The sequence below is a fragment of the Cinclus cinclus genome, chromosome 5 (assembly GCF_963662255.1).
Source record: "Cinclus cinclus chromosome 5, bCinCin1.1, whole genome shotgun sequence".
NCBI lineage: Eukaryota > Metazoa > Chordata > Aves > Passeriformes > Cinclidae > Cinclus > Cinclus cinclus.
In genome coordinates, this window is record NC_085050.1 from 27,091,401 (window position 1) to 27,114,939 (window position 23,539).

At 43.7% G+C, this 23,539-nt stretch overlaps 1 protein-coding gene across 1 annotated transcript in view; it reads left to right on the forward strand.

Annotated features, from left to right (window-relative positions):
• Positions 1 to 403: 403 nt before the first annotated feature.
• Positions 404 to 23,539, forward strand: part of KIT (KIT proto-oncogene, receptor tyrosine kinase) — a 52,936-nt gene continuing 29,800 nt past the window's right edge. The window contains exons 1-3 of the mRNA XM_062493518.1: positions 404 to 473; positions 18,480 to 18,719; positions 22,286 to 22,564. Coding sequence (XP_062349502.1) covers positions 404 to 473; positions 18,480 to 18,719; positions 22,286 to 22,564 — 589 coding nt within the window. The remainder of the gene's footprint in view (positions 474 to 18,479; positions 18,720 to 22,285; positions 22,565 to 23,539) is intronic.

Consider the following 23,539-nt stretch of genomic DNA (forward strand, 5'->3'; position numbering starts at 1 on the left):
AGCTCCCGTGCCCAGCCCGACCGCTCCCTCCCCACCTTTCTCCGCTCCACGCTCCACTCGGGCTTACGCAGCCCCGCAGCCCCGATCCCTGGGGTGCTCGGCACGGCAGAACGCCGCCCGTGAGGACGGCCAGCTCTCCCCCACGACAGCACCGCGCGCACATTCAGCCACTGGGCTCCGTGCTTTTTTCTCAAATCATTCTTTTTAGGGGCTTTAGGGTGAGCCCAGAGGAGGCACCCCAGAGCGCTGCCCTTCCCCGGGGGCGGGGGAGCTGCTCACCTGCGCCCATCCCCGCGCCGGCGGGGCGGGGGCGCGGCGCGGGGCGGGGCCGGCTCTACTCCACTCCCTCCCGCGGGGCTCGGGCATCTCCGCGCCGGGCGCTGCGAGCGGCGGCCGCGCCGGGATGGAGGGCGCGATCCTCGCCCGGGAACTGGCGCGCACCGTGCTGCTGCTGCTGAGCCTCTTCCCCGCAGGTGGGAGCCGCGGGCGGGCGCGGAGCCCCGCGGGGCCGGGGTCGGCACGGGCGGCGGCGGGGAAAACTTCGGCGCTGGCGGCTCCTTCCACGGGGCAGCGCCGCGCCGAGGGTCGGGCGGCAGCCCGCGGTGTGCCCGGCATCGCCCCGCGCTGCCCTTGCGGGACGCCCCGCCGGGGAAATAAAGCCCTTTGTTTGCCGTGCGCGGCTGTCCGGGGCTGGGAGAGCGGCCGGCAGGGAAGCCCGTCACCCCCCGCCCTCCACCTCCCCGGCCGGGCTGTTTTGACAATAAACTATCCGGGGATCAGTACAAAATGTCCCCGCGGCTAAGTGCTCGTTGAACAATGGGCAGGAACGAGCGGCCGGCGTCAGGTGTGCAGCGGGGTGCAGCCGGCTCGGGGGGCTCGGTGCCCTCTGCGCCGCCGCCGGGCCGGTGCCCCGGGTGCAGGGCTCGCCGCGGGACAGGGCATCAGGGCCGGTCTGCTCCCGCACTGACGGACCTTCGCGAAGAGGAGGGCGGTGGGTGCCTGTCAGGCCTTCGGGGGGGTCAGCTGGTGCTAAAACTTTGGAGTGTTGTAGGTTCTCTTCTACTCCTTTGTAAAAAAGGGGTTTGCTTGCTTGACCTCACTGCCCTGGAGCACAGATCTAATGGTTTTAAATGCTGCATCTGCCTGCAGAGCTGGGCAACTTCGCACATGGCTTTCAGAGCCGCCGTGCATCTCCTTGCGTGGTTTGTAGGATTAGGAGGCGTTTGGCGGTGTCCGGGGGAAGATGCTGGAAGGAGGTCGCTGCAAGATCTGGGAAGGAATTTGGCCCTCGCCACTTAAGTCTGAAAGGAGATAGGGTGGAAGGTTCTTTCGGTGCGTATCTAAGAAGGAGCCGAGGATCCAGGGGAGCGATGCACAGCGATAGGTGTCTAATGTGTGCTGCCACCACCAGAGAGGAGCCTGGCAGAACACCCTGTGTGACACGGACGGGGAGGGTTCCACCAGCCTCTGCCCGCGGGAGCAAATACAGCTAAAACACCAGAAACCAACAGTAGTGACAATTTGTGCTTCTTCATTGTAAAACAATTCACTTTAGGATGCGTTTATGGTTTTGTTTAGATGACTTTTCCTGTTTGCTGCCTTTGTTTACTGGTCATTTGAGTAAGCGTGGTATCTGGCAATTTGGGCTTTCCTATTTAGAAGTACTCACATAAGGCGGTAAAATGCTGTGGCCATAGGGCTGAGAAAGTCTCCTACCAATGAGTTATTGCTAGAAAGAAAGTTTTAAAATGTTGAAATTATTAACAGCTGCCAACTTTCTTCATGTATTTCTTGCCTGCACTTTTAGGTTATCCTTCATCATATAGTTAGACTGTCCTTAAGAAAAGATTGGAAAACAGGTCACACTGGCAGCATGTCCTGGAAGACAGAAGTGCAATTTCCAGAGTACTGGAGGAGCAAGGGGGGAACCTTTCTCATGATCCTTCTTCTCCTTCTGGGTTTTTGCACTTACTTGTGGGAGACTTCAGGGGTGCATCAGACAAAAACTTGTGTGAACAAAAACACACCATGTTGTAAGAAATAACTTGCTGCTGCAAAAGACAGCTGTCCTTGGGTATGTATGTGCATCATCTGCGTATCACACAGATGCAGGAGTATTCTGGGCTAGTTTTGCAGTGCTGGGGGAGGTACAGCATGGTGGTTCGAGTCCTGGCAGCAGCACAGGAACATCTGAAGTGACAGGCAGGACAGAGCTGACGTGCTGTTCTGGATTGTGTTGCTCCAGAGCTAGTTTGATGCTGTGCTACTTTTGGTTTTGCCTCGGTGTAGACACTTGGCTGGGATGATCTCTCACAGTCCCTTTTGAGACCTATCCTGTTTATCAGTATACAGATTTATAATAGGTATCTTTTTTTGGCTGTTGTCAAGAGCTTCTTCCTTTGGTTGCATCCAGGGAAGGAGGATGTTGAAAACAACTTAATGTAGCTTCTCAAAGGGTAAACCATTCATCTTTTCTGTCCACAGTCCCTTCCTACTTTTTGTTTTCCTTGCGAACTAACATGCTTCCATACTTCCTTCCATTTGGGACTTGCCTTGTCCTCATTTTGATGCAATATTCTGGAACGACCTTTTTTCTCCTCCTGCCCTCCCTCAAGGCTCACTTTGTCCCCCACCATCCAGTACTCTGCCAGAGCCTCTTGCATTTTTATCCTGTGGTCATGGAAGACTGGACATGGTTCCTTTCAGCATCCATCCATCAGTGTGAGCTTTTTTCCTTCCAATCAGTTGCAGAGTAATGGGAGACTTTCCCTGTGCCCAGAGGGAAGAATGTCTCTTTTCATGATGCTTCTGCTGTCAGCCATGAGGGAGGAAACTTGAAGAAGGAAGATTGAATTTGATGAGGATTCTGATTGCTGTCATTCAGTCACTGCCTTGACCCTCCTCAAGCCATCTGAGTATCCTGCCCTCCCTACTCCCATTTCCATCTCTCACCTCCTTTTCCTCCCTCCCCTGTGGCAGTGCAGAGTCTCCTGTACAGAAATATGGCCTAAGGCCACTGCCAGAAGCAGAATGGAAATGTCAAAGATTGCTCAATATTCAATTCTTTTTTTCTTCCCACTGCCACTGGGAACCCTCTTCCTGCAAGTGCATAAGTGATTTTTGTTCAGGCTTTATTATAAAGAATGTGACAAGTTTGGCAAGAAGCGAGACTCCCATTTACATCCTGTTTAAATGCTATTCATAGACACTGAAGGCATTTCCATGTGCTTATTTTGCCAGAGAGAGCCTCTTATCCACAGATGACTGCAGCTGTAATACTGTTGGCTTGTATTGGCTCTCTGTGGGTTTTCCATCTCACTTCAGCTCTCCTAGTGATTGTCCAAACAGTAATGCTTCTTTGCAGGTGCCTGAATTCAGCAAAGGATCCTGAGTCACCTCCAGAAGGAACATGCTGCACCAGGATACAGGTGGAATTGGAAGGGATATGTCTTTAGCACATGTAAACATGGGCTAGGACAGGTCTTGGGAGACACATCTGAGTCGTATTCCAGTCAGTAGGAGGTTCTCCTAGTGAAGCTTATCCTTTTCACTCTCTCATCTCTTCTGAGAGACTAATGGTATCTCTATAGTATTTGGATTTCTGTCTGAACTATAATTTGTTGTTACTGCAAGTTATTAGAACGATTTTTAAGGCATATGTGGAGCTGCAAAACTAAATACCAAATACTAGGCATTTGTAGTTAGAATGAAAACTGCTTTCTTGTCTGAACAGTAAACAGTCCGATGGAATCTGAAGGTAAGGAGCAACAAATTCTGGATAAAACAAGAAGCACACAGCATCAAAGAGTTTCAACAACATATATGTTTAGCTACAATACACGATGACTGATGTAATCTCATATCAGTCTTGTAGAAGAGAGACAGTAATTGCTCAAGGTTAAGCCACTTTTCAGCTTTTTTTTCTGCCCACCAAGATGAATGCCATTGCAGAGATCAAGTGTTACACATTGTCTTGCTCTATGGATGTGACACATAATTTTACAGATGTTGTTTTCTTTTTCATGTGGTACAAACATCTTCCAGGATTTTGACTCATTTCCTTAAGTCTCAGCTGTTCAGAGAATGGCTAGAGGAAATGAGGTCTGATATCCTAATGCATTGCATTTACTCTGAGTACCCTCTCACTTTAAGTACAAAAATTTACCTTTTTAAAATTTCTGAATGTCTTTCTGACTGTTCCCGTGCACAAGAAACAATTTGCAGATGTTTCTGTCCCTTAGAAACTCAGCTTCCCTAGTCGAGGCTTTTCAGCTGTAAGAGTTCGTTGTAACTTCAGGCGGGAGAGAAGAGCTGATGCTGCTGCATCAAAGCAAAGTGTGTTACACCTTTTGGTCATTTATTTGTAAAAATCTGAAGAGAATGCACACAAATTAGGAGACCTTGATATAAAAGGAATTTTAAAATTTCTAATATTCTTTGCTATTACTGTGTTCTGTAGTATTTGGCTTGGCTTTTCCAGTGACTTTTACAAAACTAAAAGGTTTTTTTTTCCACTAGGACCCTGTTTGACAATGAATCCTGCAAACCGTCATAAATGAACGTAATTTTACGTGTGTGAGCAGTCTCCTTGGCTGGCTGCCAAACCTGATGACAACTGAAGTGTGTTGTTTGTCCACTGGCCAAGATTGCTGCCGTTAGTGATAAAAGCATAAGGAGAGTGTAAACATCTGTGTTTGAGGGGAGAATGTGACTCCTGTTTTCTCGGGGATACCAATTAGAAAGCTCAGTAAATGTTATTCTCTCAGTGGATTTCCTCTTGGGGATTATATTGATTTATTCTGAAAACACAGGTTTTCAGATTTAATGGATTTTTAATGATATTTTTCATGTTGCAAAAGTGTTGTGTCTCTTTTTTGGGGGAGGATAGTTTGTTTTTACAGAATGTAAGGCTCTTGACTTCAACAGCAAAAAGGCATTTAAATAACTGAGAAGTTTATAATGTTGCTACCATACTATGCAGCTTCTGGGCTGCTCCATAGGGATCATTTCTGGAAATTGAACTAAAATGAAGCATCACTGGGTAACATTAGGAGCTACAGGGTTTTTTTTGTCACTGGGGGAGCTGACTGCATTAAATGTCTATAATTTTAAATGTCATCTTTGCAGTTGAATCTGTAATCATGTAACACAATCAAATATCTGATATGGAGAAGAATTCTCTGGTCAGCTAGGCACTGGCAGTTGTAAGTCTTAAGTGATACAGAGGGTGCATGGGCTGATTTAAGTTAAGAAGAGATGAAAACTGTGGCAGGCAGATGTGAAAATCAGAGAGCTGCATCTCTTGCAGGTTCTTCAGAAGCATGGCAAATGCCAGGTTAGTCTGACATCTCCTATATTTTCCTATCAGTCTTTGTGTTAAGCTAGGCAGTGCTCTTCTGCTCATCCTGGGTGACCATGCTTCTCAGCAGGGACCAGAGGGCTGGAGCAAGACTCCTATGAAGACAGGCTGAGAGAGCTGGGAGTGTTCAGTCTGGAGGAGGCTGGAGTGGATTTGTTTTACAGAAAGGCATTGTGCAAAAGCCACACATGAAAAAGAAGTCAAGCTTGTTGGTTATAACATGTCATTCAGAGCCTGCATGCTTTGAAGGGATGGAAGATCCCAGTGAGCTGTGTAATAGAAATGTTTTGGGTGTTCGCATGCCTAGGCCATTCAGAACTAACTAGATTCCTGCTGACAGGTATCGTGAGATTTGAAACTTGCACTTGGCTCTCTTACCTGATCTGTTTTTTGTTCAGGAGTTAATGGCTGCACTGGATGTCACATGTTGAAGGTTTTGTCTACAGGCCTCAGGACTGGAAACTTCATTCTTTGCTGAATGAAATCTGACTTTTTCATGCATTCATCTTTTTCCTGCAGCTGGGTTTCTAAGAGACACGGCAGGTTTTAGGAAGCTCCCATAGAACTCTTACTCATAAGGCTGGAGGAAACCTGCAGAGAACTGGTCTGTCTCCAGCTCTTCCTTGTAGTCAGATGGAGCAGATCTCCACACAGACTTTTGTTCTAACCTGATCTAAGGCAGATTTGTGCTCCAGAGTCTTACCACCTGTTTTTTCCTGTAAATAGTTATTAAAGGTCAAAAGCTTCTTCTGATACCTAATCTCCCTTGCTTAATTCCATGCTTTTATTCTCCTGGTCTTTTGGGTATAATGAACTACTATACTACTACATCACCACCCCTTTTATTATAATATTTTACACATTGACAATATAAACCCTTCAGCTTCTCTTTTCTATGATAAATGTTTTCCAACATTTTCTTTTGGAGTGTCTTCTGTAACTCCTTATTCTCCTCCTCTTCTCAGCCCTCTCAGACTTGTTTGCATTTCCTCCAGATATGATGCATAAAATTGACATCTGACTGCAGATGAGAAATGCAGGTTCAATAAAATGGTTACCTCCCCCTGTACTATGTGCTTCAATTTGATTCAAAGCATTGTAAATCTGATTTTAATCACGATTTAAATCAGCCAACAGTAAGCCTCATTTTAACTGTTTTGCATTTGTACTTAATCATTTTGCAAAGAAAGGTTTAACCTCTTTTATTACCATTGAGATAGTTTTAATTAAATATAGCCTTTGCAGTTAATGTTATACTTACTTTGATTAATCACTGTGCCTGTATTTAAGCAATTATGTAGCTTGTTATATATACACTGATCCTGATTCTTCATGTGTGTGTGTTTTAGTATGAAAATAGAAAATGTTGACATTTCTTGTATTAGATAATTGATTTTTACTGATGATTTGCATCGATTACAATGAAGGAAACAAGAATTCTGAAATGTTCTTCCGTTAGATAAAAAATAGCACCACATAGAAGGCAGCCAGTTCAGAAGAAAAAACTCATTGAGAAATGTTTTGAAATAGAGAATAGATGCCTGAAAGGCCTATCTGTAGTCAAAACTGGTGGCTTCTAATTGCTATGCTGCAAAAATTTTAGCATTAGACCATGTCATTCTCTCCTTATTCTTAGAATAGCAATGGAAAGAAACATTCTTTTATTTTTTTTTTCAGCTCCAGATCAGTAGTTCTTCTTTGAATGGATTAGTTGCTTAATTGACTTGTACTGAATGAGCTAAAATAAAGAAAATATTTTCTCTGCACCTGCTAGAAAGCTCCAGATGCCAAATGCTGGTCTATTGCTGCAGCACAACCTGCCTAAAGGTGCTCAGGGACTGACTTTGATGAATCCAGTAGTATGTTCAAAATATTGACAGCAAATGTACAGCTTGAATAAATTTTTGCTTTTATTTTTTTTAATGATTAGAGGAGCTGTAAGTTTAAATTTACATTGTTGTATTTTCAAAATCACTGTTGAGAATTTTTACCTTTTAAAAGGAAAATGTGCTTTATAAAAATGCTGTGGTTTGACTTTTCATGTAATAATAAATTAAATATGCAGCTTAATAGGGTATTTTTACCTGAAATGGTTCTATATGTATACCTTTATATACAATTCTGTGCTAGGACCTGATCCTGAGGCAGTAATTTTCTGCTGCTCAGTAGCTGTTTGATTCTCTTCTGCACTTTTGATGCTTGTTTGCTATTGTCTATGTCATGGAAGTGCTTTCTATGCCTGGATGAACATAACTTTTGTACTTCGAAGAGAAATCATGTTATCTTCCACAAAATAAAAGCTTCCTCCCAATAGTCTTCATTTTAACACAAGCTGTTAAGAAGTTTCCTATTCCATAGCACGTCTGACTTCCAGGTATTATACATAAAATTGCTGACTTTGTAGTAGTGTTAATGTTATCATACCTAGGATTTGAAGTATGTAGCACAATAAAAGAGGTCAAATGGAAGGAGCAGAAGTAAGCCCTGTGTTTCTGGTCTCCTCCTATAAGTTAGATATATTCAGAAGAGATGCTGAAACGGGATTCCCTGTTTAAGCTGGCACTCACATTTAGTCCTCTGTGTATCTATCCTGGAGCAGGAAGGAGGAGGACTACTTTTCAGTAAACAGCTACCTAAATATATGTATGCAATGTCTATGCAATTTCTGATAAGGCTTATACGTAAACTAGAAAATCAAATACAATTTAAGAGCAAAAACTGCAAGTTAGACTTCTGTGATACTGGAGATGGAGTTCAACAGCTGAGTTATTTATCTCATTGGCAGAAGACTGAGGAAATGAAGCTGAATTGTCAGAAATATATCCGAGTCTCTGTGTTCAAAGCACTTCTATCTAAGATGACATCAGTGACAGATGTTGCTGGGTGTTGGTGTGATTTTTCTGAGGTGAATTTTTTCACCTGAGTGTATTGTAAAAAAAATGTGCCAGTGACTCCCCTAGAAACTGTCCTAGTCATAGTTTGAGAAGGCATATGCAAAGATACTTTATATCTAATATACTGGCTACCTCACTAAAAACCGACTCATTAGGTTTGGTATTGTGTGTAAAACCACACTTTTGCAAGATTTTTTTTTTTTTGCCAGCATCTCAATAGAAAAGCTGAAGTGTTATTCAGACAAAGGAAATCTAACTTCTTGCAGGCTCATCAAAAATCTCTGAATGGGTACACTTAATTAATATGGACAAATGTGGAAATATCCTAAAACCTGCCTCTTAAATGGATCCTGTGCCATGTGTCTGCATGACATGATGCAATGACATGTATTTTGGTAGCACAACTATATAAATACTCTATCTTATTGCTACAACCAGAATTTTTCTCATTAATCTGTCAGCTCTTTCAGTGAAGGAAAAGAGAATACAAAGTATAATGGACATAAGAGATAGCTGTGTCTTTTCTGCAAAATCTGGTGAATATGTTAATCTGAAAGTCTTGTTTATTGCTATAATCTTCTAGGAAAATGTACTGAACTAAATATCTAGAGAAAGTAAAAAGCAGTGTTCCTCTTTGTGGTATTTAATGTGGTCCATCATACGAGCAGTGATAACATAATTATGCAATTATTGGTATATTTTCCCCTCTGGAGGCCTTATGTAGATGATTACCAGTGCACCTTTTAATGAAATTGCTACTATTTGATAAAATTACTGCCAAGACCTGAAATAATTAGAATTCGCATTGCCAAAAGTCTTACATCTCCTTCCTCAGTTGAGTCTTTTCCAAATAGGCATTAATTCAGATTGCAAAACGATTTACTGTTCTCCAGTTTTCTCATTTCTCTTCGTTAAAATTACCTTTTCATTGCATTGCAGAAAACATGCTTTCAAGCCTGTGTTGCTCATTACAGGGAACATTCGTTCAAAATGGAAGTTGAAAGACACTGCACCTTCTAATGTAAATGTCAGCAAAGAGAAGGGAGAAGAAAGAGCCATTAAAGGAATAGATGGGGTGCATGACAGCTGAATATGAATATATATGAATACTATGTGTTAGTGTGCTTTTTCGTTCCTTCGAATCATTCTCCATACTTACTTCTTAATTTGTTTATTTATGTGTCTTACAGCTGACAAAACTAACTCTGGGACAGCTGGTTAATAAGTAATTTTGGAAATGAGAGGGAAGAAGGCAGTAATTCAGTAAGAGTAAGGATCAATCTAAATATATAAATCTCAGTACTGACAAGTGCCTTTTCTTTTTTTTTCAAATCTGCTTGTCTGTAAACATACATGTTTAGCTGTACTCTGTATTTCTCCTTGAGTGAGAATACCAGGGAGTTGTAAGCACAGGCCATTCTAGTTAAAAAAAAAAACAAAAAACAAAAACAAACCAAAATAATACAACAACCTGGCAGGTCAGTCATGCATTGGGTTTGGTTTTATTCATTAATACATTGCCTGTAGATTCCTTCCATGGTGGGAAGTATGGGAAGTTTAGGTATAGGAGACCATAGTGCATCAATGTAATATAATGAAGTGAATGAATCACCTCACGTAGGCTGTCACACATAGTGCTTCAAGATAAGTGACTGGGCTACTGCAGTGCACATGGTACTCCTTCAAAAAAACAAGCCCTGAAACAAGAGGAAAAAGCCCCAAAGCTGTGACTTCTCAGAAAAGGAGGATTCAGGGAGATACCATACTCAGCCTTGGAAGGAAACAGGCTGTTTGATCCTGCTGTAGCCAGTTACTCTGTGTGCTGGACTAGAATTATATTCAGCTACATGTCTGCCTTTGACAAATGGCTCTATTTGCAGAGTGAGGGATGCCTGTCAGAAAGGGCAAGGTGCTCAGCAGGTAGGGACAATAGCCTGTTTGCATGGCTGGATTTTCCTCACCCCAGCAAGGGAAATAAAGCCAGTGGGAAGAGGAAGGTGTGTCTGTCTGTCTCTGGAAGGTGCAGTTGCTTCCCCCAGCCCCTGGCCTTGAGGGAGTGTTGCCCTTCTGTGTATAGGGTAGCTCTCGCATGGTTGTGGAGGTCGTGTGAGGAATCTGCTCTGCTAAGCCTGCTTCTGAAGCTGTTAGCTACATCACTAATTGGTGCGACAAGACCCCCTGCAGGAAGATCTGCTGGCTTCCACCCACAAGCAGGGATTGTCCCAGGTGCTCATGGTTATCCTGCCTGAAGGTTCTGTCAATGTTTCTCGTGGACCCTGGAATGTAGAGGGTCTATAGAGCTGGCTGGATTTGTCTTCTTGTTATAGTCTCTGATACTGGCTCTTCCCGATTCACCATATCTTGTTCTAAGGGGGTGCTTAACCTCTCTCCAGGTGTAGCTGGATGTCCACTCAGTCTCCTGAGCTCTTTTCTCTGAAGTGGTAAGCACCAAATGCCTCTTGTTCTGTGAAGTGCCCTGCCAGGGCATGAGGTGTGTCATGAGGCAGGCCACGTAGGTGCAACCGTGGCCTGTGGAGCTGAAAGGTTACCATGGGGCTTCACTGCAGAGGAGGGTGCCTCACAGTCACAGCCTCCGCAGTTCCCCATGCCTCCACGGATGATAAAGACAACCTTTGTTCTAAGCTTCTGCCACTTTTTCTCTTGGGTTTGCCGTGAGTGGGAATCAGCTGGCTGGTTCCACACTTGCTCTTTGTGTGGGAGATCTTCATTTCTCCTTGATGCTGTTTGCAGATGGAGTCAGCTTGGCTGTGCCTTTGAGTGCTGTGCTGGTGAGCTCTCGCCTCCTGCTCCCCACGGTGCCCCTCCTCTGCCCCCTTCCCTTTGTGGGTGAGGGGGCACGCAGGGCTGGGTGGGAAGACAAGGATTGCCCTCATGCAGCTGGGTAAAAGTCAAAGCCCTCATTTTTCCTCTACACTGGTCTTCTGCTTAGTAATATTTGGTTTCCAAGAATCCAAAACTTCAGAGTGAGCACAAGCTTGTGAACTCTTTGTTTTCTCGTTTTGGAAAACACGGCATTGAAGAGTCTGTTGGTCAGCAGATAGCACCGACCCCGGGAGATGGGTTAGAAACAAACCGCTTCGTTCTGCAGGGAAGCGTAATCAGCCTAGACTTAAGTATGTGTCCAGTGACAGATAATTTTTCAGTCTCTGAAAAGATGTTGAGGCAGAGGAGAGGGGTCAGCAAGGATTTGTGTCATTCAGGTACGCTGAGAGTCCATGGCAGTTGCAGGGTCAGTCATGTCTTGGGTATTTTTTGACCTATGTCTTTGAGGAAGACGTTAGTGTGGGTATTCATGTGGATGGTTTCTTTTGCTAGCCACCTTCTCCCCCACAGCCTGGTTGAAATGGGATCTCATGTAGCTTTCAGATCAAATAATTTAAAACTGACATTTGCCATTGCTAAACTTTTCATCTAGCATAAGGGAGAGTGTCTGTTTAGTGAAGTGGAACAAAACAAGTAAGCATATGATAGCATCTCTCCTTCTAAAAATCTGGGAGATTTTATGCATCAGAGTAAATTCAAGTTGTTTCAATGCAATTAACATGCAAGTTTGACACTTTACATTCTTTCTTGGGGCATGAAATGGCAGGACAAAGAAAATGTAATTGAAAGGATCTTACATTCTTGTCCATCATAGCATACGTCAACTGTCATAGTGGCTTTAACAAATAGGAGACAGAGCTGGAAAGGTGATATTCTTCAATTAGACCTGTGTGTAAATACTCCAGTGAGGATTGAGCAGGCTTCTGGCTAGGACCTCTGCACTCGTGTAAAAGAAATGGTTTTGCTTCTGCTCTTCTTTCAGACCTGCAGGAGACTTGTGTCTGAAAACATGTTCCTTTTTTCCTGCAGCACTGGGTATGCTGAAAAAGGATATTACTTCCCTGCAAGCCGTGTCTTGCTGATATCCCTGGACCATGGCATCTACAGCAGTGCTGCTACTTTAACTGATAAAGCATATCTCTTGTTTCTGCTCTCTTATGTTGTTGTAGATGAAAAACCACGGTGAGTGAGGTCTGTGTGATAGCCCTTGAAATGAAGCCGGTGCCCAGAATGCATAGGCACTGAAAAAAAAGTCTCTTCAATTGTATCCAATCCCCAGAGTCTTACACAAAAGTTGTGGACATTTTGTCACTTGAAGTTTAGGTCCTCTGTGCATTTATGATAGAAAAACGTTAACTGCTTTAGAAATCATGGTCAGGATCAGGTCATGGTCAGGTCGCTGTTTTCACTGTGCAGTGTTTGTACAGCTTAAATGATGATGACTATGAAGGTTACAGACAAAGGGGAAAAGGGAGAAAAGGCAGAAGCTTAGAAGAGCTTGCCATGCCCTTTCAGTGTGTCCCAGCCCTTGGGGAGGCAGGGTGAGGGATTTGCCCCTGCTGAGCTGCACTAAACCTGTTGGCAGGGCACTGCCAGTCCTGGCAGAGAGGCTGGTACTGGATGTGATCAGGTTGTGACTGTGCTGTGAAGCCACACTCTGCCTCTGCCCTGGGTGATGTTTGACACAACTTGAAAGTGGAAGGGCATGGGATAAGGCACAGGGATTTTTGTTTTATTTTTCTTTGGAAGCAATCTGTTGTGTTCTAGAGCTGCCACAAACTTCTTGTTCCTTTTAATGTTTAGATAAGAGTTGAAAGAGGAAGGGGCCACAGAGAGACTAACCTGTTTGCTTAAGGTTTGTGCAGGAAATCTGTGGCAGAGCTGGGAATAAAATCCACAAAGTTTGACTCTTCATCTTACTCCATGGCAGGACCACATCCTTTGCTTGCTTGGCAGCTGGAGATGGTTTCCAGTTGCTTGCAAGCTTGATGTGGACTTGCACCTGATGTGCTCTTCCGTGCTACAGCAGTGTTGTATTGAGGCTGAAAAGCTCCAGCATTAAGTGTATTTTTTTCCCAGGATGGTTCACTCCTTAGCTAGAGCTTTTGTTGTTTGCACATCCCTTAATTGTTACAGGAACATTCTGCTGTCCTTAATCATATCCCTGCAATTTGACCTGCATTTCCTATCAGTATTATCTAGAGCTGTTTGATTTTCTAATTCTTCCAGCCTGGTTTTCCAGATGTTCCTTCTGCATGCAGAATTTACAACTGCTGTACTCCTCTTTCCTCCCTCTCCCTTCATTTTAATATAATAATATATTCTTTTTTTCAGTTACACAGCTTTGTTCTCAAGTGATCCCAGCACTGCAGTTTTTAACTCAAGTTTTTTATATTACATGGAAAAGTTAGGGTTGTGGAAGTGAAGCTCTTCAGCTGTAGGACTCAAATTTAGTACATCCAAAACAGAATTTGAGCTGTACAACTCTGAGCTTATTAGTTTATTTTTGTTTTTTAAAATTGTGACATATTTGCCATTATCAGTGTATTTTTGTTAGCATATAATAACTACACCCTCTAGTTGCCCTTGAGGACAATTCTAGAGGATCGTCCAGAATCCCAGTGTGGTACTTGGGCTATGCAGTGTGTGGGGAATGTTGAATGTATCATGGTGGGATCCACAATCTGTGATCAACAGTGGGATCATCTGCCCCAGTGGAGACCACAGGACCCATGTGGGTAGAAGACAGGTTTCCTCTCTTCTCCTTGTCCTGAGTTGTTCCTGTGGTCAGGTGGGCCTCTCTGAGATGGGGACACTCAGCTGAATATTGAAATAGTACTCTACCTCCTTTTCAAAGGTGTGAAGTGGTAGAGAGGGTGGAGGCATGCCCAGGTGTGGGGTAGATAACAAAGTAAGGATGCATACCCACAGCTGGAAAACTTCAGTGGGGACACAGCAGTGGGTTCCTCCATCCCATTGCTCAGTAACTGGTAAAAACCATGATCCCGCTTGGGCTGAACGCAGAGCTCTGGGAGGGGACAGCAGACGCTGTATCCCATGGGGTTTGGCACTTGGAGATCCCTTGCTATCTCTAGCATATATACTGCCAACACAACTGATTCCTGAATCATGAGTCTTGGTGTCGTGGCTGTGTTTACATGGTTGATGTTGCTGGAGTCCCGAAGAGCAACAGAGGGCCTGGAAAGAGCCCCATCACTCGGTGCCATACACATGGAGCAGTCTCAGACACGAGTCTGAGAAAAGATGAGGAGAGAGCAGATGGACACATGCTGTGGGGATTAGTGCACCAGATTACAAGTTGTTAGTTAAACTCTCAGATTTATGTCACTTAATTATTCCTCCAAAAAGAAGATATAAAGTAATTCTCATCTTTCTAAACACCATCTTAATTCTCTTTTTGAAGACAGATGATATTTTGGTGCATAATACGAAGCACATCTAATAGTCATTGTGTTTACAGCCGGTTGTCCCTACACTGTCATAGTTTTTTTGAAGAGACATTATTTTCAGAAGGGAAGAGAAAAAAACCCTTTACACTCTGGGAATCTTTTGCACAAGGCATTATTCAATTTGTAAATTGTTTTGCTGAGAATTCATAGGTGGTGTAAAAGGAACCATAGCAAAGTACTCTCAAAACGGGTGATGCTTCATCACATTGTGCTAGTTTCCTCATTTTTTTTTCCCAGCTCTTCTACATAATGTATTTCTCATGCCTCTTGACAGGTCAGGCTCTCCTGTGTTGTTTACTACCTTTAAAAACTTCCCAATAACTTGCTAGATAATCCTGCTAGTAAGTGTTACAAATACTTGAACTCCTAACTGGAATGGTAGGACGAGAACTAGGGGAAAGAGTAGGTAGGAGTCATAAATGTTCCATAAAAATATGAAATTATGTTTTTCTAATCTTTATGGCAATTATATTTTTGTGGGATACTTCTTTATCTGTTCAGTCATGTGAGTTTATATAGAGGATTAGTGGAACTCATGGAAAATTTCTGGTGGTGCTGGAAAAACAGGCACTGGTGGACCTGTCTATTTGGTTTAGCACTGGTAAATTTTCATCAGAGTGAGATGGGGAGAGAACAAGGGCTTCCTCCAAAATCCAGACCACAAAGTAATTAGTCTCTGCAGGTGGTCTGACCATCCTTTGTTTCCTACTCTGTGGTGGATTTGTCAGGAAGAGGAGCAGTTACCTGACCTGGTCTTAATCCGTTGTGTACCTTAAGAACTACTAAAGCTGTGAGATGAGTGAATTAAGTCTGGAGTGTATAACCTCATCCCAAGTAATTATCCAATTGTTTTTCCTGAACGTCTGTTGTTATCTGTGTGGGTAGGGAAATTCAGCCTCTGAATGGAGCTGCAGAGTGTGTTTTTGCATGCAAGTGGTGTTAGGTTTTGAGCATGGCTGTTACATGTCCAGTCCAGCTGTACAAAGCTGTGCTGTGCATCAGAGGGACATGGAGGTACTTGTAGGATTATTGAGCTGACCTCCATAAGGGGAAGGGTTTGTTACTGCAGAACCTGTCAGCATTTACACACAACACAGTGATATGTATGGTTTGACAAATCCTTCCTCAGGTAGCAGGTCGGTTATTGCATTAATCTTTACACTGCTATCTCTAATGGGTCTCTTTTCCTCTGCAAACCCCTTGGTGATACCCTACACTTGACCTTCCCCCACCCCTGTGCCCTAGGGGTGGGTGCTTAGGTGGGTTTGGGAAGGAGGAGTAGCCCGGTGTCTGTCCCCAGGACTGTCCAGGCTGGTTTTGTCTGGGCAGTCTGGAGCCTACACTTAGCCCGTGTGTCATTGTTGGTGAATACCCAGGAGGGAAGTGGAGGGAGCAGTTTTGCAAGCCAGGCTGCCTTGGCACTTCCTCAGGGGCAAGTAAATGACTTTGTTCCCCATGTAGCTCTGGACACTGGAATGAAGCCACCTCTTGCTGCAGCTGAGGCAGCTGCTGGAAGAGGGGGAGCACAGGTGGGGCCAGCAGGCTGGTGTGCTCATCCATCCCTGCTGCCTGCATCGTGCCAGGGCTGGGGAGCTGAGGCTGAGCCATGGCAGTACATCACCTTGTTCTGGGGAAGGAGGGCTGCTCTGTGTCATGGTGAGGGCACACGCTGGTGTTTGCTCCATGGCAGGGTCTGTGTGACATGCCCAGGACTGTGCTCCTCGAGCCAGTGGGCAGTGGGGGCCCTCCCAGTCCAGCTAAATGTGCACCTCCCTGGCAGGGACCAAGCTGAGACCTTGCTGGCTGCAGGCATGGAGTGATGCCAGCGAAGGATGTCCACATCTGCTTTCTCAGTCCTCCCTGACTCGTCTGTTAAGGTATTGCCTGCATAGCTATACCACACCACACTTTCGCTGTTTTATGCAGCTCATGTAATTTGTCACTTGAAGTGCCCTGTTGTCTGTGGGAAGCAGCAGAGAAGTTTTCCACAGAGGTCCCCATAAAGGACCCGCATGGTTTTTCAGGACCCCTTTACAGATGTCTGCCCTCTGTCTTTTCGCATGCCAAAATTTCCTGCCTCTGATCTGTGGGGCTTGAAAATTAGAGGTCTCCTTGCCTTAACCCTGCTGCCAGGCGCCTCCTTGCCCAGGACAAAGAATTTTTCCAAATTTCCTGTTTACCATGCCACTGCTGGCTGGGACTTGTTCTTCTGAGACCTTGGACTTTCACTCTTCTTGTTTGAGCTACTGTGCCACAGCTCAGACACTCACCTGCACTTTGAGGTAGCAGATTTGAAATTAACAGTTGGGTTTTTTTGCCTTTTTCTCGCAATTTTTATTTCTAGGATGGTTTTTTACGCATTCTGTCATGGAAGCATATATGCAGGATTAGTGGACCTCACCTGAAAAATTGCTTGGTGACACTGGAAGAATGAGTGCCAGTTGAGTTTAACACTGATAAGTTGTAATTCCAGGGAGGGCTCCTTTCAAACTACAAACGAACAAAGTAATTAGTCTCTGCAGGTGGTCTGACCATCCTTTGTTTCCTACTCTGTGGTGGATTTGTCAGGAAGAGGAGCAGTTACCTGACCTGGTCTTAATCCGTTGTGTACCTTAAGAACTACTAAAGCTGTGAGATGAGTGAATTAAGTCTGGAGTGTATAACCTCATCCCAAGTAATTATCCAATTGTTTTTCCTGAACGTCTGTTGTTATCTGTGTGGGTAGGGAAATTCAGCCTCTGAATGGAGCTGCAGAGTGTGTTTTTGCATACAAGTAGTATTTTCTCTGTCATGACTCTGCTACTACACACAAATGTTGTACAGTCCTATACAACTGTGTGATATGAGCAAACAGCACAGTTATTGTAAGGTAAGGATTACTCGTGGCACTGAAGAGCCACTCTGAAAGGGGTAAGGTTTGTTACTGCAAAATCACCTCAGTATTTGCATATATTCTTCTGACGTTCAAGTGGGTTTGAAACCGTGAGAGTTTCTCTGGACTTCTGTCTATGAACTCCACTTTTGCAGGCTCAGTAAGACTTTCAAATCATGAGTATGCTAACTCAGCAAACCCTTGATTGTCTTGCCCTAACAGTAGAGCCAAGGAAGCCTGAATGTGCACCTTTCTATGCGTAGACAGTTGGGAAGTGGTTGGGAACTGTGAACTGGAGCTGCTTATTTTACAGAGAAAATATTTTGTGTGTAGGTTTAAAACATTGTGTTAAGGCGTGTTCCGTGACAAAGAAGCTAAATGGTCACTTAGAGCAGCTTTGGTGACTGGAAGATTGGTGTCTTGGTGAAATTAATTTGGTAGCATTGGGGTGGAAACTTGAATAATGTTTTGCATGTTTTTATTTTTTTAATGAAGGAAATACTGAATTGGCATTTCACGTAAACAAGCAAGCAAGTATGGAAGGCCTGTACTGATGCCTTCATTTAACTGGACACTTCTAATTCAAGAGTATGAGTGGAGCATCTGAATACATGAGAGAGCAGTTATAAAAAGATAAAAGTTCTTGGCAACATACTGAGTAAATGACAAAGAATGATTAAAAGTGTTGCCATGTAGGATCAGACTCATATGTTCTTGAATTTAATTTTTAAATAGCTTGGGTCTGTTCCCATTCAAAAGCCAAAACATTGCAGAAAGTGGTGCATCTGAAACTTTAGTTTCAAAAGGTTTTTTAGAGGCCAGCTTCCACCTGCACTGGTTATTTTCTCTGTGTACCAAAGGTCTTGCAAGCCAAAAGGTGTCTATAGAATTGCACAGTGCTATTGAAGCATAGTATTTTTAAGAAATAATTCCCAAAATATTAGTTGCACATATACAGCTATAAAATCATAATTTTGCTGCAGAAAAAAAAAAGAGAGTTTTGTATTGACAGACAATATTTTGTGGTTTTTTTTTTCCAGGTGGCGCACAGTCTGATGTAGAGTCTTTACGGGTTGTGAATAAAGGGGAGGAATTAAGGCTGACATGCAATGATGAGGGACCTGTGACTTGGAATTTCCAGAACTCGGACCCATCGGCAAAAGCAAGGAGTTCCAATGAGAAAGAGTGGTACACCAAAAATGCAACAGTCAGAGACATAGGCAGATACACATGCAGAAGCAAAGGGAGTATTGTCTCCTCTTACTATGTTTTTGTTAAAGGTAAATATCAATGAAGGCATTATTTTTGCTTCCCACTCCTCCTCTTTTCCCCCTCCCCCCCCCCACCCCCCCACCCCCCCAAATAATAGGGTAATAAATGTTGGAAGACGGAATTAATTTGAAGTGCAGCAGGAGAACACAGTCTGGTAGAAGAAATCTTCTTCCCTGTCCAGTAGGAAGAAACCTCATTCTCTGCTTTGTTTGCAGTGGCCTTTGTCAGCAGCACAAAATTCTGGATGAGTTCCTCTTTACATCCCCATTAATTTTGTGATGAAGTTTATCCGAGCTCCCTTTCTAGATGCTACCTAAGTGATCTGATTCCATTGTATGAGTCAGTTATACAGTGAAGAAGCAAGAAATATGTAGAAATGTCTTTTTAAGTCTATGCCATCCATCAGTATGGAGTCATGTAAAGTTTGGTCCCAAGCTTTTAATTTACTGAGGCAGTCGGCCTAAAGGATTTGGTCTTTTGAGACTGTGCTCCCGGGCCTGAGCCAGGAAACAGCAATGATTCCTCTGCCTTCAGCTTCTGATCTGCCTTGTGACTGATCAGAAATGTCTCAGACAGGAAAAAAAGTGCTTCTGCTCTGACACATTTCTCAGTTCTTTATTACTCTTCTTTGTGCAGTGTTTTCTTCAGATTTCTCCTCTGCTGATGTATGTCTACATCAGCTGCCCCCAAGGTCACAGTTTACCATGCTCAGGCATTCCATTTACTTTCCAAGGAAAATTGTTATTTTGTTTCTGCTTCACATAGCTCTGGTTGTATTCCTAACCTGTTGATGGTAAATAGTCCTATGGCATCCACTTTCTTAAGACAGCATTCCTTGACCAACAGGGGATGTCTCAAAGAGCCCCCTTGGAACCCTGCTAATCCTTCAAGAATTACTGCAAGGCTGCTCTCCAAGACAAGGAGATGCCAGCACAGCAAAGCACATCACAGCAAAGATTATTTTCTTGAGGGAAGATATGTGGCGTAGCGGCCACACAATTTAAAGAGTGCTCCTTTAACTGCTTCTGAGTTCTTCAAATAGCCATGCAGCTACCATGAGTAAGTTTTCTTGACTTTCAGTTTTTCTCTGAGACGATAATTACAGGAAATCCAACATGTATTTTACCTGTGTGCGGTAAACAATCTTGACTTTACCTACCATGTTGTTTTTTTTTCCTGAAGGTCATGGTAATTATCCCTGACAGCTATGATCATAGAGATGTTTTTGCCTTCCATTGCATGAGTGACTCCTTCACCTCAGGATAGCAGGCAGCTCTCCTGTGCATGCTTACCAAAGCATCAGGGAAGTTGTGTGGCCCTCATGCAACACGTTACTATCTTTTTTGTCTCGGCTGTGTAAAAAATGGGCAACCTTAACTTTGACAAATTCCTGGCAGTGAAGTAAGTATATTTGTGAGGTTGACCATCATTTTGCATCAGGCATGGTTTAATGACACCTTACATCACCTATAAGGTGCTGCCATATGCTCTGCTGTTTTTGGGGTTGCCACAAACATGCCATTATACTTTTCTTCTTCTAAAGGGGGGAGTGAAGAGAACACAGGACCAAGAAACTTGATCCTGCGTAGTGACATCTAGAATGGTGGCATCTGTTGACATCTTGTGTTCTTCTGAACCTACTAAATCCAAATTTCTTCCATTTCTGTGACCAAGAATGACACAGTGTTGACAGACTGTGGATGTGTACCTGCTTCACGTTTCTGTTTTGGCAGAAAATACCTGTGTTGTATCTGTAAAAGCATTTTTTCCTGATTCAAGCAAGCCTAGTTCAGACTCCTGTGTAAGAGAGAAAAATCTCTTGATTTTGATCGCAAGTCTTCTCAGATGGAGGCCCCGATAAGCAGTACTGTGTCTTGTGTTGGAAACCTGCAGTGTGCCCAAAAGGCAAATGCAATGCAAGATGTCCATGGGGCAGAAGGCCATGAAAGGAAGAACATGACCATGAGCAGCCTTGTTTGTGTCTGGATTCTCTATAAGAAGTTCTCTCGTGTCTTCTCACTGTGTTATTCCCTTCCAGAGGGGGATTGAAGATGCAAGGGGAGCACCTCAGCAATTCTGCTTGCTCCAGTCAAGGCCTTCCCTGCAATTTCAGCTGTTAGTGAAACAGGTCTTTGTTCCTGCTGTTTTCAATTTTTTTTTCTTGTGGTTGCAGGGAGCTACACCTTCTGCCTAAGGAAGATATCTTGGTTCTATCCATACTGGAGAAAGGGGGACTGAGTAGAAAGCAGTCAGTTATGTCTGTTAGCAGGGACATTTAAATGAACACTTTTAATCCATCCTCTTCCTGCTCAGAAGTGACAACTAGTCATAGCATTTCTTTTAAGATCTCTGTGTGCAAAATACCACATTTTGGTTCTGTTCAGAAATTGCTTACTTTTTTTTCATTTCTTAGTAGTCTCCATCCTCTAATTCTAGACTGATGCTTCAAAACCTGTAGTTTGTGGGGGCTTCTTGGGTGGTAATATCATATTCAGCTAAAGCTACACCCTCACCCAGAGCTAGAAACCAGCCTGTTCAGTGATGAGGAGCTCCTGATGTAGTGAATTGCTTGCATAAACATCCCAGGCTTCATTTTCAGCCTGATACTTCTTGTCATAAACCAAATGCACATTGTCCATCATCTTAAACAAATTCTCTCCGTCTTCCTTGGTAAGCCATGGTTTGTTGAATCATTCAAGTTGTAAGCATGTTTGCAAAAAAGAAAGAAAACTTTTCTCTCTGTTTTTGTTTTTCTAATTCATTCTACTCTGTAGAGAACGCAGATGGAATCTCAAATAAACTTTTACAGAGGGTTTGTCATCACACATTCCTTTATTTTTGTGTTTGCCAGCTTCTTAGCATTTCAAGGTCATGACATATCACGGGCTTCAACTTTGGTTGTAGAAGTGTTTAAAGTACTATATGTTTATATGCTGTTGGTTGGCTGAGATGTGAAAGATTGCATGATTATTTTTCAATCAGATACGCTGTTTGTATGCCCAGTTTTTCTTCTAAGAAGGCTAAAAATAATCTCTGCTTTCAGTGAGCAGAGAGAAAGAGAGAAGTTGTTTGCTGTTTCCTGTGGTAGCAATGTGTGTTCATTTAGATTATGTATTTTACAGAAGTGAAAACCATAATTTTAGGTGCTTTTCAACTTCCATTTGCTCATAAATTTCTTTCAAATCTTCCCGTGGGCATGAAGCCTTACAGCCCTGCCACTAGCTAAAAGCAAATTACTTCTAGTGGTCTGTGAAAATCTGTTTACTGTTGTGGGGATATTTTGGACCTAAACAAGGCAAAAAAATGCCCTCCATTTCCAAATAAAAAAGCAGTAAGATTATTTTTAGTGCACATGATTCTTCAGTGTACCTGGTATTGAATGCTCCTGCATGTCTCCTGTCATGCTGCTGTTTTTAGGAGAAAATTTAATGTCTCTTGGTAAACATGGATTAGGCAATACTCAGTTTTACTGGGTGAAAGTAAAACTTTTTTTGAGAAGTGCCCAATTGTAGAGTTGGGGTAATCAGAAGTTCCCATGCCAGCTTGTCTGACAGATCTTTGTGTTTCTTCACAGATCCAAATGTGCTCTTCCTTGTTGATTCTCTGATCTATGGGAAAGAAGACAGTGACATCCTGCTAGTGTGCCCACTAACAGATCCAAATGTTGCAAATTTCACACTGAAAAAATGTGATGGCAAACGTCTCCCCAGAAATATGATGTTCATTCCCAATCCCCAGAAAGGCATTGTTATAAAGAACGTGCAGAGGTCGTTCAAGGGCTGCTACCAGTGCTTGGCTAAGCACAATGGAGTTGAGAAGATGTCAGAGAAGATTTTCCTGAATGTGAGACCAGGTAACACAGGATTTTTGCCTTCTTGTATATAATCTGATTCCCAGGAGCTGTAGAGAAGGGCTGTGAAGCCTCACTGCTGTCCAGAAGAAAGTGGTAAGCTTAGAAAGCTTGTTTTGGGCAAGTTGTGTCAGGGCACAGATTGACCTCGTGACATGTAGCTTGTGGCTGTGCTCAGAAGATTTGGCCATGACAAGTTTTATTTTGTGTTCCTGGTGATTTCCAGGCACTTTCTTCATCCTTGTAAGAAATATGGGTTATACTGTTAAATTCTGAGGGCAAACAAGCACCCTGAGGTTTGTACAGGTTTGTGCAGGCAAAATTATTTCGGTGGCTGACTCCTTTGTCTGTTGCCCACAAGTGACAGTAGAAGGAACTAATAGATGGCATTGAAGAAGAGGGACTTGGTGGACAGGCAGAGCTTGTGGAAGGAGAAGGTCTTTGTCTTCATTATTACTGAGTGAAGATGGTCACAGCAGCAGCCGTGTGCACAGATGAGGATAGGGAATGCATTTGTGGCTGAGCTGCTTGCTACATGCAGCACTGCACTTGGCAAACCTGTTGGTATAATACCCTACACTTGACCTTCCCCCACCCCTGTGCCCTAGGGGTGGGTGCTTAGGTGGGTTTGGGAAGGAGGAGTAGCCCGGTGTCTGTCCCCAGGACTGTCCAGGCTGGTTTTGTCTGGGCAGTCTGGAGCCTACACTTAGCCCGTGTGTCATTGTTGGTGAATACCCAGGAGGGAAGTGGAGGGAGCAGTTTTGCAAGCCAGGCTGCCTTGGCACTTCCTCAGGGGCAAGTAAATGACTTTGTTCCCCATGTAGCTCTGGACACTGGAATGAAGCCACCTCTTGCTGCAGCTGAGGCAGCTGCTGGAAGAGGGGGAGCACAGGTGGGGCCAGCAGGCTGGTGTGCTCATCCATCCCTGCTGCCTGCATCGTGCCAGGGCTGGGGAGCTGAGGCTGAGCCATGGCAGTA